Here is a 19,576-nt window from a genome sequence, read left to right as displayed (position 1 = left end):
AACACCGCCTATGGAGATTTTTAAGGGTAAAAGTTTGTCGCCATTTCACGAGTGGGCACAATTTTGAAGTGTGACATGTTAGGTATCAATTTACTTGGCATAAAATTATCTTTCACAATATAAAAAAAATTGGGCTAACTTTACTGTTGTCTTATTTTTTTATTCAAAAATGTTTTTTTGTTTTTTTTAATTGCGCTTTTAAGGCTGCTGCACAAATATAGTCTGACAGAAAGTATTGTAACGACCGCCATTTTACTCTCTAGGGTGTTAGAAAAAAATGTTTGGGGGTTCTAAGTATTTTTTTAGGGAAAAAAACAGTTTTAACTTGTAAACAACAAATCTCAAAAAGGGGCTCCATCCTTAAAGCGGAGCTCCACCCTAAAGTGGAACTTCCGCTCATCGGATTCCCCCCCTCCTCTGGTGTCACAATTGGCACCTTCCAGGGGGTGGGGGGATAGGATACCTGTCTTTGACATCAGAGGAGCAGGGCCTCGCGCATGTGCAGTAGGGTTCCCGGCGTGAAACCAAAAGGCTACACTGCCGTGTTACCTTACTCGCAATGGCGGTGGCAGCACTCGACAGCTGATGGAAACATCAACTGCGGTGCCGACATCGAGAGACTGCAGGACAGGTAAGTGACCTATTATTAAAAGCCAGCAGCTGCAGTATGTGTAGCTGCTATCTTTTAATTTTTATTTTTTTTCCTGGAACACCACTTTAAGTGGTTAAAAAAAATGAGCGTTTACAATTACTTTAAGATAAAAAACCTTCTGTGTGCAGCAGCCCTCCTCAGCCCCTCCTAATACTTACTTGATGCCCATCTTGATCCAGCGATGTCCACAAGTGTCTCGGCCATTCAGGACTCTCCCTCCCTCTATTGGCTCCCGTTGCTGTCAATCAAAGTCAGTTAGCTAATGAGGAGAGAGAGGCCTTGCTGAACTGAAGCTCCGTGTCTAAATGGATACACAGAGCTGCGGCTCAGCTCAGGTGCCCCCATAGAAAATGGGGTCACTCAACAGGATGGACCCAAGAAGAGGAGGATCTGGATTGTTCTGTGCAAAACCAGGTAAGTATAATATATATGTTATTTTTATATATAAAAAAAAACAAGACTTTACAATCACTTTAAAGTGGAAATCTGGGTTAATACTATCTAAGATTAAACCTGCTCCCATCCCCTTTCTAAGCCCCATACTAACTATCCTGTAATATTTATATGTATAAAAGCAGATAGATAGAACATGCATTTACCTAAAGGCACACAAAGCAGGTATAGCTTTCTGCCCTAATGGTGCCCCAATCAAACTAAATGTATTTTATTCATGCATGTGAATATTGTTAATTATCTATTCTAGTTAGCAAACCAGAGACAACTAACACCAGCCACCCACTGATCAGACAGGGTGGAGACCTTACATTGTTCCATGTGGCAACAGTATATGCTAATTAATTAAATTATGGCTTTCATTTTAAATTATAGTAATTATCACAGACTCAAGAAGCTGATTTATAAGCCCTTCAGGATGGTGTTAGCACAGAATAACGGTATCATTATATTGAACTAGTCACCACTTCTCTCTGCTCTGACTTCTAATACTTTAGTGGTATCTATCAGATTGATAATACAGGGAATCCAGTTAAAATGCAACTCTTGTTACAAAACCACAAAAGGTAATTTTAATGAACTGATAGACTTCATACTGTATAGTCTTTGTATGGGAATACCCCCAGAGAGTAAATATGTGAACAGGAAGGAAAATCAGAAAGAAGGAAAGTAACATTTTATCTGTGCACTATTCATTCACACTATTCACTTTCTTTTTAAATTTAAAGTGGAACTTTAGAAAATTAAATTCTGCTAGATCACTTCACATTGGCTCCTTCTGCAGAAATCACAAAAGGAAACAAAAGGCGCGGGTGCTTAGTGCATTATCCTCAATACATGTTTTTATTGAATAAAGCAAAGGTGAATATACTCACAAACTAGTACTTGTGTCAAAGTCTTATCATAAAATCATACGTTGTTTCCTCTGCAAAATTCGCTATAGTTGTAAACACATCAGCTGATGTCGATCAGCCCTGAATACCCGAACAGCAGTTGCGCCTGATTGGATGCAGCTGCTGTTCAACCAAAAATTTTCCACGCAGCTCCTTCATTTTTTCATTAGGCCCCTTTCACACATGCGGACCGTCCAGGTCCGCCTGTCAGTTTTTTAAGTGGTCTGCTGACATCCACTATGATTAATTCAGATGGTTGGAAACCCTATTTTCCATCCGTCCGGCAGATGGGATGAAAACGGACAGGTGGATCTGTTTTCATCCAATCCCCCGTAGCGGAGTGCAGAGATCTGACAGGTCCGTCTCTCCACAGTGAGCGGAGACGGACCTGTCATCTGCCGACTCAGCAGAGCGATCCGTGCTGAGCAAGCGGAGTCCGTAAAAACGGACAATCAGGTGTAGGAGGGGACTGAGAGGGCAACCCACTACATTCATTTAGGCTGATTAATCAGGAATTGTCCGAAATTTGTAAAGTGCGTGTCTAGCTTGAGTCTCTTTATCTCTTTTTTATTCTTTCTCAGTCTCTCTCTTTTAACCTGTCTCAGATTTTCTACACTCCAATATGAAAAAACGTGGGTGTGGGACTTTGTATATACCTCCAAAAGTAATTACACCAAACATTTGATTTTTATTGTATACAAAAGACATAAAATCATGGTCATTTAATGCATAATAAAATACGTTATTACTATTATTATACAGGATTTATATAGCACCAAGAGTATGGGCAGCGCTTTACAACATAAGGGCAGCTAGTACAGTTAGGATACAATTCAATAAAAGAGGAATCAGAGGACCCTGCTCGTTAGAGCTTACAATATAGGAAACAAACATTACATAGCATGTGCATAGGGTCGGCCAATACTATCAAAGAAACATCTCTAGGGCATCCTACATGGAATGCCACATATATGTAGAAGTAGGATCAACGCGTTTCGTGAGGATACCGCTTCCTCAAGACTGCTTTGGCCTTCCTTGTATTCACATATAACACAATGTATAGTTAGAACTCAAAACCACATGTAGCAGATAACACCCATAATAAAGTGGGAGATAAAGCTGTGTTCCAGAGAGAGTGGGTTCTTTGTGGCCCATGTGGGAAACGGGGAGCGCTCCACAGAATGTTGTAAATAAATTCACCCAGCAGGGCCAGAGCTTTAAGGGATGTTCAAGAATGTGATGAAAGTGAGGAAAGGGCCGAGATCTTAAATTAGGGGAAGAAAGATACTCTCACCCCACCAGGTATATGACTCTTCGCTTGGTATGCACAGAGAACAAAATCACACACTACGTGTCTATCTCATGGTGAATCCATGTAGGATGCCCTAGAGATGTTTATTTTATATTATTGGCCGACGCTATGTACATGATACTGTATGTAATGTATTTTATTATGCATGAAATGACCATGATTTTATGTTTTTTGTATACAATAAAACTGGAATGTTTTAAGATGAGGTGTAATTACTTTTGGAAGTATATACAAAGTCCCATACCATCTTTTTCCATATTACATTTCTGTTTTAGGGATGATACCTCCTTGAGTATTGTAATATTAAAGGGGGCCACCATTTACTTTTCTCTACATCTCTCCACTCTAAGTAGTTACACTAAGTAACTGGAGGAAAGTCCAAAACTAATTTTAGAAAGTATTATTTTACTAAAATTGGAATAAAGTTCCAGCAGAGGTAGTGAGACAGTCAACAGTCAGCAGAGGTAGTGAGACAGTCAACAGTAAATAAATGGCTTCAAACATGCTTGGGACAAACATACAGTATTTCGCAAAAGTGAGTACACCCCTCACATTTTTGTAAATATTTTATTGTATCTTTTCATGTGATAATACTGAATAAATGACACTTTTCTACAAAGTAAAGTAGTGAGTGTACAGCTTGTATAACAGTGTAAATTTGCTGTCCCTTCAAAATAACTCAACACACAGCCATTAATGTCTAAACCGCTGGAAACAAGAGTGAGTGAGTGGAATAGACTCCCTGCAGAGGTGGTTATGGCCAGCTCAGTGGATTGCTTTAAGAAAGGTCTGGATTATTTCCTAAGTGTACATAATATAACTGGGTACTATCATAGGTAAGGTTGATCCGGGGAAAATCCGATTGCCTCTCGGGGGATCAGGAAGGAATTTTTTCCCCTGCTTTAGCAAATTGGATCATGCTCTGCTGGGATTTTTTGCCTTCCTCTGGATCAACTGTGGGTATAGAATTGGGTATATGGGCTGGTATGATATTTATTATATTTTTATTTATTTTTTTGTGGTTGAACTGGATGGACTTGTGTCTTTTTTCAGCCTGACTAACTATGTAACTATGTAACTATGTAGCTATGAGTACACTTGTCTTAGCCCTTGTACACACGGTCGGAGATTCCGACAACCAAATCCGTCGGATTTTGTCCAACGGATTTTGTCCGAAACTGTTGTGTACACACGGTTGGACGAAGTTGTCGGAAAATCCAATCGTTCAGAACGTGATGACGTTATTTCGTTACGACAGGACTACGTTCAGGCTAGTAGCCAATAGCTTTGATGTAGGAATTTGATCTGAGCATGCGTGGCACTTTGTCCAATCTGAATTCTGTACACATGATCGGAGTATGTCCGATCGGAGCATTTTGTCGGAAAATATTTCCGGCAAGTTGGAAAATTTGGCCCGACGGATATTCCGACGGAAACAGTCCGATGCATACCACACACAGTCAGAATATCCGACAAAACGCTCCGATCGGACACATTCCGTCGGAATCTCCGATCGTGTGTACAAGTGCTTAGTCTCTCTCTGTACTGTTTCTCTCTTTTTTGGTAGCATTTGTAACCTGTGATAATAATGCTTTAATGCTTTGATGCATCTGTGTGTTCTTCATCAGTACCGTATTTTCCGGCGTATAAGACGACCTTTTACATGTAAAAAAATTGGCCAAAAAGCAGGGGTCGTCTTATACGCCGGGTCAGCCCCTCGGATGGCTGCTTGGTGTTCGGTAATACTGTATGTAGCTTCGGCTACAGACAGTATATACCGCTGAGCCAATCCTGGTGAGCGATGTATTCAAATGAATACAAAGCCTGCTCGGATTGGAGTAACGACCTCTGCCAATCCGAGCAGGCTACTCTGTAGCCTGCTTGGATTGGCTTGGAGAGTCAGAGAGGCGCGGGCTGATGATGTTACAGCCTCTGCCAATCCAAGCAGGCTTTGTATTCATTAATAGAATACATCGCTCGCCGTGATTGGCTCCAGCAAATGCAGGAAGAAGAAAGAAATATGAAGCCTCGGAAGCCTCGAAAGCCGGGTCGTCTTATGGGGTAAGTACAGTTTTAAAAGCGTTTTTGTCATGTAAGATTAGGGGGTCATCTTATATGCCGGGTCGCCTTATACACCGGCAAATACGGTAACTGTATTTATAGCAAAATTCTTGCTGCATTTTTATTTTTCTAATGTTAGCAGCATGCATTTTTATACCTAAAAATATAGAGGATATATCACAGTATATTGTCTTGAGACATTTCTGCATGCATCAGTAGGTTATATGATTATTTTAACTGTATCCTTGCATTTTTAATACAGTTGCTGATTGGTGCTCGGGACTCCATGCTGAATCAATTTTAACACCTGGCTTACCTATAACTGGCATGTCTATGAATGAAGCTGAAAAGGACATTGTATCATCTCAGCTCAAACCAGCCGGTGAGAATCTTTTATTCAGTTTTGTGCATTTTACATCCGATATTTCTGAATGTGTTTTTTCTTAAAAGCCTCTATGGCCAATATAAAGAATCCAAAAACCAATGTGTGTTACTCGGATTAAAGTTTTCAGAGGAGGCCTACCTCCCAACTTTTTGAGATGGGAATGAGGGACACCTATCAGCTTTGGTTAAACCCACAAGTGCTTTTTTTTTACCACTATCATTCCTTTATATTGGCTTTTGGAATTTACAAATGCAGCAATTTAGAAATCAGATGAAAGGTTTAGCACTGGAAAACGCTTTTTGATAGATAAAAAGTGCATTTTATATACAGCTATATAGATCAGACCAAAATGAGGGACAAATGAGGAGGAATGAGGGACAGAGGGACATTGCTCTGTTACCTCACTCCCAGTAACAGAATGAGGTCCTGCCGTGCACCTAGCATGGACCTCATGCTTGCACTTATTAACTCATTCACTTCCTATACTCAGAGCCAGTGATAGACTATTTTGCACCTTAAGCAGGGCCAGTTACTTGCACCCCCACATGACAAGGGGGGTGAGGGGTAGCTGAGGCAGTATAGGAATGGGTGAGGCAATAAGAGGGGTGGGGGAGACAGTATGGGGGGAGGGGGGGGGAAGTATGAGGGGAAGATGAGGTAGTATGAGGGGTGAGTGTGGAGTAAGGGCAGTATTGGGATTGGTGAGGTGGTGGGAAGACATTTTTACAAGTACCAGCAGCAGGATATTCAGCTCACCTGAGTCCCCCAGTGCCGCTGGTCATTCTGGAACATCTGTGCAGAGCCTGTCCTGTGCCCCAGTTTCCTGCCGGCAGTGATGTCACTCCTTGGCTAGGTAGGTCTGATGGAGAAAGTCCCATCCTTGCCCTCTTACTCCTTCTCTGAATGTTGGGGCCTGGGGGCAGGGCAAGCACATGAATGGCTGCTAGGATCGCCAATGTCCTAGCAAGCAACCACGTGCTTGCCCTGTTCCCAGGCCCTGACTTTCAGAGAATAGGAGGGCAAGAACGGAGGAGGGGGAAGTCTGGGGACTACACTGCCACTGCCGCTCAGCCTATATTCTCTGACAGATCTGATTACTGAGGCTAAGCGGCACGGCTCCATGCGGCAGTAGGGGCTAACTGGGCATTTGGACAGGGTGCTCTGGGTGAGTTCAGACTCTAACTATCCCTTATCTATGTTCCTGCGAAGGAGATTAGGGAAACCAGTGTCAGTAAAAAAATTGCTCCATCAGTAATTTTTCCATGTTTTGTCAGTAAAAAAATATGCAGGGGGTTGCTCTCACTGCAATACTCTCCTTTTGCCACTGACTCTGTGGGAGTCAGTGGCAAAAGGAGAGTATTGCTGTGAGAGCAACTTTGATTTATTTTACAGCTGCTGAGAAAGCAATTACAACAAAGCTACTTAAAGTTGATTTGGGCTTTAAGTTTTGAAAGTAAGCATGTGCCAGAATCAAACAAGAAGGCCCACTATCAAAGGACTTGCTTTTTTAAGCTGTTTTTTTTTTTTTTTTTTAATAACACTTCACTGTGGATTTTGGATGTTCCATGGGTTCCATGGGTTAAACATATCTGAAAATAATGTATTATTACAAAATGTACTATTTAGCCATATAGTGTTTTTTTCAGTGGTTACTTAGGAATTTATTTTTTCATGCTGAAGGAGAAACGTGTGACTTTGAAACGCCTTGTCCTTGGACATCGTCTACAAGTAGGAACGGGAAGCCACACTGGGTGCAAACACTCGTTGGAGAATTGTCATTGCAAGACCAGATACAGCTTCTGAACAAGTCTAGAAGCCTTGATGGTAACTATTTTTGTAATACAGATATATATCTGCAAAATATTGATTGGAATTATTTTATCGTTTGTTGAAATAGGCAACAGAAGTTAAAACTTCAGCCACACCCTTGAATATTACTTTCCATATGCCACTTTCTTTCATGGGTGCTCAACCTGTGGCCCTCCAGCTGTTGCCAAACTACAATTTCCACCATGCCTCTGCCTATGGTAGTCATGCTTGTAACTATCAGCTTTGAAATGCCTCATGGGACTTGTAGTTCTGCAACAGTTGGAGGGCCACAGGTTGAGCACCCTTGCTTGTTTATCCAGAATAAACATACCTATAAACCCATTGAATCCCACACCATCCTTTTCTTCTCTGCTGCTCTTCCTATGTATATCACCTCCAATGCTGCTATCTTGAATCTCGAATAATCAGGAGCCGGTTGTCTCTTCCTGATTTTTACAGCCGGCTCCCTTATGGCAAGTCCTGGATCTTGTGCATGGGCAGATGTGCCATGAGTCCTGCCAGGTGCACCGCATTAAAACACCACAATACTTTGGCTCATTTTGAAACACAGGGATTGATTTACTAAAACTGGAGAGTGAAAAGCCTGGTGCAGCTGTGCATGGTAGCCAGTCGACTTCTAACTTCAGCTTGTTCAATTAAGCTTTGCAGATAAAACCTGGAAGCTGATTGGTTTTCTATGCACAACTGCACCAGATTTATGCTCTCCAGTTTCGGTAAATCAACCCCATAGCCTCTTAAGATATGTGACATGGATATGCCAAGGGACTGCTGGCAGCCAATCATACCTCACTCTCTCCAAACTGTGATATTTAAAAGTGGGAAGTTGCACTATTATGAACCACTTTATGACTGCCCAACACTTATGTGCAGTAGCAAATGGATAGGCTTTTGCTCCCATAGGCCACACATATGTGTCGCTGGGCAGGCCATGTTTTTTTTTTTAACAGAAGGAATGTTTATTAAAAAATTTCAATCAGTTACATGTTAGGCACTGCAGGTTTTACAACAAGAAAGTAATACATCTTCGTATGAGGGTCCCAAAGTAATACATCTTTCTTATGAGGGTCCCAGGCGGGCCATGTTTATGCACTGAGAACACTCAGTGAGCTGTCAAGGACAACTCTCAGTCTGGGCTAAAGATCGGTAGCCGACGGGACTAGCTTCCAATCATGACAACTTTGACAGTTCAGGAGGCAGCCGGCGGGAAGCGGTTAATATGCAGAAGGGTAGCCGCTTAGTACAGACCATGGCCATCACTGTAACAGCTCAGTATATTATAGTGATTTACAGCTTTCACAGATGCCGATCAGATATCACATATGCATACTCACATTGGGCAAGCTGGTCTGTGTATATATGCAAAATATATCATGCGTGGAGTTTGTGCCGACGTATATCGGCGTGCAGCGGTCGGCAACTGGTTAACATATGTATGTCCTTGTAGGAACCTGTCCAAATGCAAGTATGTGAAATGCACTGCTGGCTTATTTTTAATGCAAAAGGCTGTCAATGTTATCCTGGCGTCACTACCTTGTGACTCACTGGCTTGGAATACGCCAGCCAGCTAAGTCAGAACTCCCAATCTGCAGAATTAATGCATTTCAATGACTCACTTGGTAGTAAAGTCACAATCTGAATAGCAATCTCAAAAGTTGCAGTGTTTGCAAGCATATTTGTAGCTGACAGGTCCACTTTAAATCACTTTGAAGGGATTTAAAGGCTTTGGCTTACCAATGTTTTGTTTTTCTCTTCATCATTCCTTTGACTAATTACATGCACAACTGCATGCTTTTAATGTTCAAGCCACACATGTAATTTTAACAAATTGATTTTGATAAAGGCGTGCAAAACAGGTGTGGATGAGCCATTGAGCCCCTAATGGACCAGCTTCATTATCTACATGAGTAATACACTTGTTTTCAACCAGGTTGAATATATTCCCTACTTATAGAGAGCTATATGTTTTATCCACAGATTTGCTTTCTGTAATGGCATATTCTACCTGCATAGGAATTGGAGATGATTAATTCATGAGCTGATCTGTGGGTTATATAAATATGCATGTGTTGATGTTACTGTTCTACCAGAAGGGAGGTCAGTAAACAGGCGATTTGCAAATATGACATAAAATTGGTGAAAAAATTTTGACTGATAAAAGCGATTTAAACATTCCCTAAACATGTAAACACAGTGGTAACTTCATAATCTGTACCTTTGCTTGTTTGAAAAGTACTGCTTTCTTCCACAAAAATGTGCACATATTTTGCATCTCTGATAAGCAAATTTCAACTTTGTAGAAAAAGTCAGCAGTTTTGATGAAAAGTTAAACAAACTTGAGAAGTTGTACTTTAAACTTGATTTATTTTAAAGTGTCACTCATAGAAAAAAAAGTGTGTATTTAAGACAGAGCTGGACCAGTAATGGATGGCTGCATTACCCACAGCTAAATATAAACAAATGGGCGGGGTACCAAAAATGGATATGGTCATATTTGATCGGTAACATCACAGGGCACCCTGGATGAAGTTATTGGCCAAATATAATTATGTCCGTATTTGGTCAGGCCCTTTATTTACATTCAGCGAAGGAACAGGGAGCTGTAATTTGTGGAAGCAGTCAGAAAATGTGTTAGCGGATTGGTGCCTGAGCCTCTCATCTCTGCCTGGTCTTTCCACTATCAAGCGTTCATTTCTCAGATTTGTAAGGTGGGCACTGAGTCATCAGTTCATTCACTTATCAAAATCTTACAAGGTGGATGTTGCAGCATCAGCAAATGTCAGCTTTAGGCATAAAGTTTTAGCCGAATTGTACACACGGTTGGACATTCCGACGGAAGATGTCCGTACGGACCGTGTTGTCGGATAATCCAACCGTGTGTGGGCTCCTTCGGACTGTTTCCGTCGGAATATCCGACCGACAAAGTTTTAGAAATTTTTTACATTTTCCGACAACATGATCCGATCGTTTGTAGAGAATTCCAATCGGACAAAGTGCCACGCCTGCTCAGATCAAATTACGAGACCAAAGCTATTGGCTACTAGCCTGAACGTAGTCCCGTCGTAACGAAATAACGTCATCACATTACGAAAGATCAGATTTTCCGTCAACTTTGTCCGACCGTGTGTATGCAACACCAGTTTCGGACAAAATCCGACAGATTTTGTTGTGTGGAATGTCCGACCATGTGTACAAGGGCTTACAGAAGCCAGTCTGACTGGTAAATTTGGTTTTGTTTGAGATGGTTAGTCTGGTTTTTCATTTTCTTTTTTACCTGTCTTTTTCTGGCAATGCTTTGGGATGTCCTAGTAGGCGATGATCTAAAACAGAGCTGTACCTTCCAATAAACAAAGAGAAAACAGGTCTTTTTGTACTCACTGTAAAATCCTCTTTTAAATTAGCACTGCACTCTGAAGAGTGATCCACGATGGATTGCTTTTTAGAGGATGTTTGACAGGCAGCTGGGAGGCATCATGTCTCCTCCTCACTGAATGTTGTAACCTCTAAAAGTCCACATCACCACGCAACAGCCACAGTTATGGCACAGCACCATGCCAATGAGTCATATTCGACAAGGGGTATAATCCTTGCTCGGCAAAGTATTACAGCTGTGATAGGTGTACAACCCTGAATCTGACTGCCTTTACAGCTTAAGGAGGAGCAGTAAAAATCTCTCAGCGCTTGTTTTTACTTCCCCAGTTGCAAGTGTAAATTTAGCCTATATTACCTGAACTTATTCCACAGTGTGAGGAATTTTGTCCATCAGCAAGTGCTGTCCCTGGGTTGACATTTGTTTTTTTAAGTGTACTTAGTGTCCTACTCCTGCCGGTGATACTGTACCCAGTAAGTGCTGATCTAGAGCAGAGCTGTGTCCTCCATTGAACACAGAGAATAGGATTTTAAGATGAGCACAGCAAATCATTTGCTGTGCATCTAGGCATGGAAAGCAGTAACTACTGGCTTCTGAGGCCTGAGGGCCACAGAATACATACCCCCAGGTTGGGTACAAGAGGAGCAGTTTGTGGTACTCAAGGCCATCTTAATAGCATCATGGACCCTAGGGAAAAGTAATGCACTGGGCCCCTACCAAACGGCGCCATTTTACACATCTACTCTCAAGAATTACAGTATAAATAGTTGATAGAATTTAAAAATGTATTTATTATTATTTTCAATAAAATTGATTTTAAACAATAAGATCCCATTCCATAAATCAAATACTAATCAACACAAAGGGCACAGTACAAGGGTGAACGCAGAAGGGCACAGGACAGGGGTATCTGGAGGGCACAGTACAGGGGTGTCTGGAGGGTGCAATACTGAGATCAGGAGGGCACACTATGGGTTCCAGGATGCTGCATGGGGCAGCTTAGTAAAAAAGTGTGACTCAGAAATCCGGGACAATTGGCGAATATAATGTAATGCAATACTATCATGGGGCCCTCATTCACCTTGGGCAGTGCCCAGGAGTGCCCATGCATTAAGACAGCCGTGGTGGTACCCAGTCAGAAAAAAACTTTCTAGATTGGAACAGAGTTTTTGTTCATCAATTATGGCATAATTTTTGCATAATTATAATTATAATAATTATAATTATTATTATATTATTATTATTATTATTGTTATTATTATTATTATAATTATATAATTATAATTATAGCATAATTTACAGTATTTGCCAGCGATTTCTGTAAACATTACTTTGAAGGTAGATAATATTCACTTCAGGTTTTCACCCTGCAAATGCTTAGAAAAAGACTGATCACAAAAATTAATTAGGGAAATCTATCTACAATTAATTAAAGTAAACAATGGAAAAGGAAAGAGTTGCTTTGAATGCAAATAACATTGGCTTCAGGTTTTCTCCCTGATAATGGTTATTGAGAGAGCGAGTCACTGAAAATAATTATCGAAACAAAAGAAAAATTATTTAAGACTAAAATTCAACACTATTTTGGCTGTAGGCAGATGCTGATATTGTACTATATAGCTCTTAACTTTATCTCATCGTCTACATTTCTTGCTCGTTATTTACACTCAGGAATATGTACAGTATTTATTTTCTAATTTCTTAATTTATAAAAGTAGAACTGTATTTTTTTGCGTTCCTAAAGGTGCCCATAGATATTATCACTAGCTGGTATTCAAATAGTCTGGAATTAGCTGTGGATCAACTGCAGGGGCGGACTGACCATTCGGCCACTCAGCACTGCCCGAGGGCCCCGGGCCACTAGAGGGCCCCATCAGGGTTGCCAGCCTCAGTAAAACTAGGGACAGTATGTAAAAATCAGTGTTTTTTTACATCTGTCTCTGAAATGTCCCTTACTGACATCCTTTTGGTCTAAAAATCCCAAGATTATAGCTGCCCAACCTCACCGGTACCTTCTCAGCCAATAGAAACATGTCTGTGTATACTGTGTGTACATGTATGTGTATACTATGTGATTGTATACTGTGTGTGTGTATAATGTGTGGCCCCATAATCTCTGATTGCCTGGGGGCCCCATAATCTCCTATTGCCCGGGGGCCGAATGAGTTGTCAGTCTGCCCCTAATCAACTGCATTACCTGGCTATGCAGTTTATCAGCTAATGGAATTACATTGTCTGCTGTACAGGAACCCTTTTTTTATTATTTTTAAATCCATTTCTCTTACAGATGGAATTCTTCTTCTGAACACAAGCCTGTTCTCAGAGAGCTGCATTGAGACCCAACTACTGAGTCCTTTGTATTCTAGGAGTTCCGGGACGTGTCAGCTGGAAATTATGTTCTACTCTCAAGATGAGTCCTTGGCTCAGAAACTAAAAGTTATGATGCAGGACAAGAAATCAAACCTTACTATAGAACTACCACCCTTCAGACAAGAGGAAGCCAGCCAATGGTAAGATCGGTCACAGCCATACATATCCTGGCAACATCATTTTTGTATTGATATTTAACTCAGACATTTACAGTGAACTTATTGGCTGTATTCTCATAATTCTGACAAAATGGTTGACTTCACTGTTCAGGGATGGCTTTGCGTTCTAGGAAACAAATTTGCGTTTGGTAGCGGGGCCAAGCGATTGGTACCCTGAGAGGAAAGAATTCACACTGAGACCACAAATCGCAGTATTGTATATTAGTTTCAAAGTTCTGACAAAGTGGTAACAGAGTCTGTATAACAAGCCCAAACTGGCACAGCAGTTTGCATGGGATATCCAGAAACAACTTATGATGCCGAAAACATCAGACAGAGGAGGTGGCTGAAAGGCGGTCTGGCAAGAAGGCACTTGGATGCAAAGGGGCTCCTGACTGCGGCACAGGCGAGCAGTCCCTACTCTGTCACTCCTTCTCAGGAATCATTCCCTGCTCTACCACACTGTCCCTGACCAGTGGGTTCCAGTGCCTGATCTAGCAACTTCACATTTACGCGCCAAATGAAAGAGCACAGTGCTTTTTATTAGCACTGCCCCACTAAAGATGGCTTCTGAGATCATCCAGGACAGCATAGTCCAATTAGACATCTACTCTCCTGATGACACCTGCGGAGGCCTAATTGGAACATGAGGTCCCCTTTCTTTTTTTCTGTTTTATTATATTCTATTGTTTTTAATTTGAATCTATTCTATTGCTTTCTATTATATTCTAATCTCTTTTATACTATTCTTTTTTTTCTATTCTGTTTTATTATTTTTTTTCTAATCAATTTTAGTCTGTTCTTTTTATTCTATTCTCTTCTATTTTATTCTATTCTGTTCTGATTTTACTTTTATACCTTACTGTATGTATTGCAATCTGTTTTCATTTCAAATTCACATAAATTTTCCAATTCAAATTTTTTTCAAAGTCAGATCATTTGTTTCATTATAATTTATTTCAAATTCATTTAAATTCATTACAAATCCGGATACACTGAAACTAAAATTTCATATGAATTTAGATTCCTAACTAAATGAATAGCACATCATGCCATCACATGGAAGCACGGACATGGGTAAGTGACAGGTAACTGGGACACCGCTTGTTTTCATCCATTTGGTGGGTCCAGTCTCATCTGAGCAACAAGCATACATGATCGGTTTTCTGTATTATGCACAGCTCCTTCCCTCCTGCCCTCCTGCTGTTCTTCAGGTTCCACTTATGTAAGTGTGCTAATTATTCCTGTTCGATAAACAAATCAATACTCTGATCCTATGCCCTATGGTTTACTCCTTTGCATGTCAATAGAGCGATGTGTCCCGGATCCTTGTTGGGAGCTGCAGTTCTCTGTGTTGAATTAATACTCTCCACTCACGTGTTTTTGGATTCCTTCCCTTACTGAACATTCTGAGCGCTGGACTTTTTCTATATGCTTCTGAAATATAGAGTGTGTTGTGTATCACCTAAATCACCCGTCCATTAGGGCCCCCTCTCTCCTCGTCACCCCCTATATGCAGGGGATAGAGTCACGCATTGCAGAATCACCTCCGCAGCATCTCTAAAATACATCCCTTCCTAACCAACGGAACTAAAAAGCTCCTAGTTCACTCCCTGGTTATCTCTCACCTTGTCTACTGCAACTCCCTCTTCATTGACTTACCTTTAAATAGGCTATCCCCTCTTCAGTCCATCATGGATGCTGCTAAAAGACGCATCCACCTTACAAACTGCTCAGCCTTCTGCTATGCCTCCCTGCCAATCCCTCCACTGGCTGCCACTCACCCAACAAGATAAATTCAAAATACTAATAATAACTTACAAAGCCATCCACGAGTCTGCCTCCAGCTACATCACTAAATACCAACCAAATCGTCTTCTTCTTTCCTTCCAAGACCTGCTGTTCTCTAGTGCCCTCGTTGCCTCTTCCCATACTCGCCTCCTGGAGTTCTCCCAAGCATCTCCCATCCTTTGGAATTCTCTACCCCAATCTTTTCTGACTATCTCCAACTCTATCCACCTGTTGGCATTCCCTGGAAACTTTTCTCTTCAGAGAAGCCTATCCGGCCTCCATCTAACAACTGTACTTTTATTTTCATCATTAGCATATCCCCTACAGTTATCATAGGGGATGTTATTAGTTATTAGAGCAGAGAATGAGATTTTGCGACTTGACTTTGGGGTCACATATCTCGGGGTCACTTATAGCTAGAAACCCCAAATTTGGTATGCAAACACAATAATACTAGCACTACAACATATCCAAATTTGAATTGTCTAGCACCAAGTGACCCCGAGGAAAATGGCCCTAAAGTCAAGTCACAAAATATTTTCGAATGCGGTTGAAATAATGTCGAATCATGTTGAAATCATTTAGAATCCGGTAGAAATATTTTCGAATTTGGTTGAAATATTTTCGAATGCGGCCGATTTTTCGAATTTGGTATAAAACTAGACGAAATCCGAAAACGAATTTAAGGAAGTTAACGAATATAACTAAACGAAATTAATGAATTAACGAATTAAAACGAAACAAAACTAAACAAATTTTTTCCTTTTGCACATGTCTACAACACATATACACTTATGTAGAGAAAGACAATGCCACTCTGAATAATTGTGAGACTTTGGTGACCACGGTAAAGCAGGTTTTTGATGATTCCAACTGCTGCACTACTGCCACGTCAAAGTTGCATAGTTTGCAGCAAGGTGTACGCTCTTTTGTTGAGTACACAGCTGAATTTCAACTTTGGATCTCAAATACCTTTTGGAACCAAGCAGCGCAAAAGAGTGAGTTCCGCCAAGGTAAAAGATGAGCTTGCCAGAATAGAGACTCCTCATGATCTTCAGGTTTTCATTCAAATATGTATCCAAATTGATCAGAGATATACAGAAAGGAGGAAGGAGAGGCTGGGAATGTTTGGAAGTACCGTATATACTCGAGTATAAGCCGAGATTTTCAGCCTCTTTTTTGAGGCTGAAAGTGCCCCCCTCGGCTTATACTCGAGTCATCGCTGTCTGCCCGCTCGATCAGCGTGTCGAGCAGACAGACAGCGGCCATTCTATAATTCAAAAGCCGCGCCTCCGGCTCCGCCTTCGCCTGTGATAGGCGGAACACTGAATTTCCCAGCAGCCTGTGTTCCGCCTATCACGGACATCGTATCATCCTCGTACTACGGACGAGGATGATACGATGTACGTGATAGGCGGAACACAGGCTGCTGGGAAATTCAGTGTTCCGCCTATCACAGGCGAAGGCGGCGGCGCAGCTTTTGAATTTTACAATGGCCGCCGAGGCGCCGACGAAGAGGGCACGGGACGGAGGCAAGGCAAGGCACGGCACGGGACGGGACGGGACGGAGGCAAGGCACGGCGGCGAGGCACGGAGGCAAGGAGGCAAGGCACGGGACGGAGGCTCGGGACAAAGGCTCGGGACACAGGTAGGCTGGACACACACACACACACACACACACACACACACACACACACACACACACACACACGGATGGATACACACACACACAGGGATGGATGGATGGATGGAGACACACACACACAGGGATGGATGGATGGATGGATGGAGACACACACACACAGGGATGGATGGATGGATGGACACACACACACACAGGGATGGATGGACGGACACACAGGGATGGACGGACACACAGGGATGGACGGACACACAGGGATGGACGGACACACACACAGGGATGGACAGGCATGTCTTACCCTCGGCTTATACACGAGTCAATAAGTTTGCCAGTTTTTTTGGGGGTAAATTGGGGGCCTCGGCTTATATTCGGGTCGGCCTATACTTGAGTATATACGGTAATGGTGGCATGTGTGTCTGTGCTAGTCAATTTCTTCAAAAGAATCCAAAACTTTCCCTGGAGTCTGACACTCCCTGCAGGTTGACGCTACTAAGAGATCAATTTCTACTCAGAAAGAAAGAGGAAATGGGATCACAGACGGTATTGGGATCCAGGCATGCAAATAACAAACAAATTGACATCAGTTGGATGAAAATGGCCACGGCCTTATTTATTGTTTTTCACAAAATATATCTTTTAATATATAATTCATCATATTTTATCACATTCAAATCTTATCATATTATCAACTGTTTAAAATCAACAAAACCAGCTCAGTCATTAAGGCTTGAGCTGTAAAATACATTAAATCTAGTTCAATAACTGTCCCTTTTCTAGGTGAAAAGGACCTACCACATAAAAAAGCCGCAGCAGAGTGGGGGGGGGGGGGGAGAATGGGTGGGGAGCACTTTGGCATCCTCTGGTGACTGGCAACGATTCTCCTCAGCTATCCCTTTAAATAGGGGCTCATTCTGCTTCTAGAAGCTTCCAAAAGGCCAGTTCACCCCTCAGCAGCTTCCAGAAGGTTCTTCCCATGTGACCCTTCTTGACTTATCACAAGCCACCCATTGATTTTAAAATCAATGTGGGGACTTGAAACTTCCCAATCGCCGTGATCCCATTAGGGATGGAGGGCCTTAAGACATGCACACCCCTTCTTTTCCCTATGGGATCACAGGCTCTATTGGAATCCAGACATGCAAAAAACAAACAATTGACACCAGTTGGATTAAAATGGCTGCGGCCTTATTTATTGGTTTTCATAAAAAATATCTTTTAATTATTTAATTCATCATATTTTATCACATTAAAATCTTATCATATTATCAACTGCTAAAAACCAACAACTCGCGGCCAATTCAATGCATGTCTGGAGGTTTAAATTGAAAATGTCCAAACCAATCTCGGACAAATGAATGCCATCAGCCTGATATAGGCCTGGCAAGCCACCCTCTAGATCAACGTGCCTGAAAGAAATGCCTAAAGAAGGTGTGAAAAATTTCTGAATAGCCCTATTCACCCTCTTACGGACTTTGTCAAAAGACTGAAAAACTTAAGATTCTAGTGAACGTAATCTGGGGATGATTTATGAAAAAACAATGACTGAGGCGATGATATGTTGATAACTCGTATTGTGTTTTGTATGTTGGCAATTAAGTCCAATGTTCTGATTTGGCCAATGTCATTCTACCCAAAGTGAATAAAGATAACATCAGGGGGAGGATACAAAAAAAAAAAAAAATATATATATATATATATATATATATATATATATATATATATATATATATATATATATATATAATAAAAAATATACATCCTATTCATTTCAAATATCAATTCCTCCCATACCATACCTCGGCATCCTCTCCAAAAAAACTTAAATTTGCTTGGATCTAAACCTAAATTAGCACCATAGATTCTTGCCACAGCTCTTTGCTGTGCCCAAAAAATGAATGAATGCCCCAGGATCCATATCACTCATTTTTCTGCAATAGATTTAATAGTAGTGTTAGGACGAATGTAACATTTGTAAGCACTGGACTTCCACCTACCTATGTTTTTGATTTTTGCCTATTCAGAGAACTTATATTGCGGGGACTCATTATGCAATTGTCCTAACAAACTTAGAAGAACGATTGTTGCGAATGATGTTATAGTGCCTGAACAAGTAAACTATTATATGTAAAAAGATTGCAGCGCGAAAAAAAAAAAAGAATATAATATAAAAGTGCATTTGTGCGAATACAAAAAAATAAGCAGACAATCAATTATATATAAACAATAATAACTGTGAATAATGTTTCAAGACACATATGCAAAATTACATGTGAATAAAGTGCAATTGTGCAAACAAAAAGTTAATATAAAGCTAGATTCCATCAAAGAAAGCCCCATGGGAGAAAATAGTGTTTGGAAATGACGATCATACAGTTATTACTGTTTATAAATAATTGATTGTCTGCATATTTGTATTTGCACGAATGCACTTTTATATTATATTTTTTAGCACTGCACTCTTTTTACATATATTATCTGTGCCTGGTGTCTGAGTTATAGTGCACAGCTGCTTATTACATTTTAGTTCCTAGCGTGGATATACCCTTTACATTTATTCACAAATAAACTTCATTACTCAGTCTATCTCCCTATTGATCTACAAAGAAAATAAAGTAAATTATCTACTATCTCATTTTGTCATCCCTATTAAACATATCACCGT

At 40.9% G+C, this 19,576-nt stretch overlaps 1 protein-coding gene across 1 annotated transcript in view; it reads left to right on the top strand.

Annotated features, from left to right (window-relative positions):
* The window catches only part of LTK (leukocyte receptor tyrosine kinase), a 346,777-nt gene that overhangs the window by 115,152 nt on the left and 212,049 nt on the right, over window positions 1-19,576 (top strand). Inside the window, exons 2-4 of the mRNA XM_077464517.1 lie at window positions 5,634-5,753; window positions 7,437-7,580; window positions 13,241-13,463. Of these exons, the coding sequence (XP_077320643.1) occupies window positions 5,634-5,753; window positions 7,437-7,580; window positions 13,241-13,463 (487 nt within the window). The remainder of the gene's footprint in view (window positions 1-5,633; window positions 5,754-7,436; window positions 7,581-13,240; window positions 13,464-19,576) is intronic.

Source organism: Lithobates pipiens, unplaced genomic scaffold, assembly GCF_037356315.1.
Source record: "Lithobates pipiens isolate NorthernLeopardFrog02 unplaced genomic scaffold, aLitPip1_a1.2 Scaffold_30, whole genome shotgun sequence".
Taxonomy (NCBI): domain Eukaryota; kingdom Metazoa; phylum Chordata; class Amphibia; order Anura; family Ranidae; genus Lithobates; species Lithobates pipiens.
The sequence above is the reverse complement of the archived record's forward strand: the minus strand, read 5'-3'. Positions and strand labels throughout refer to the sequence as shown.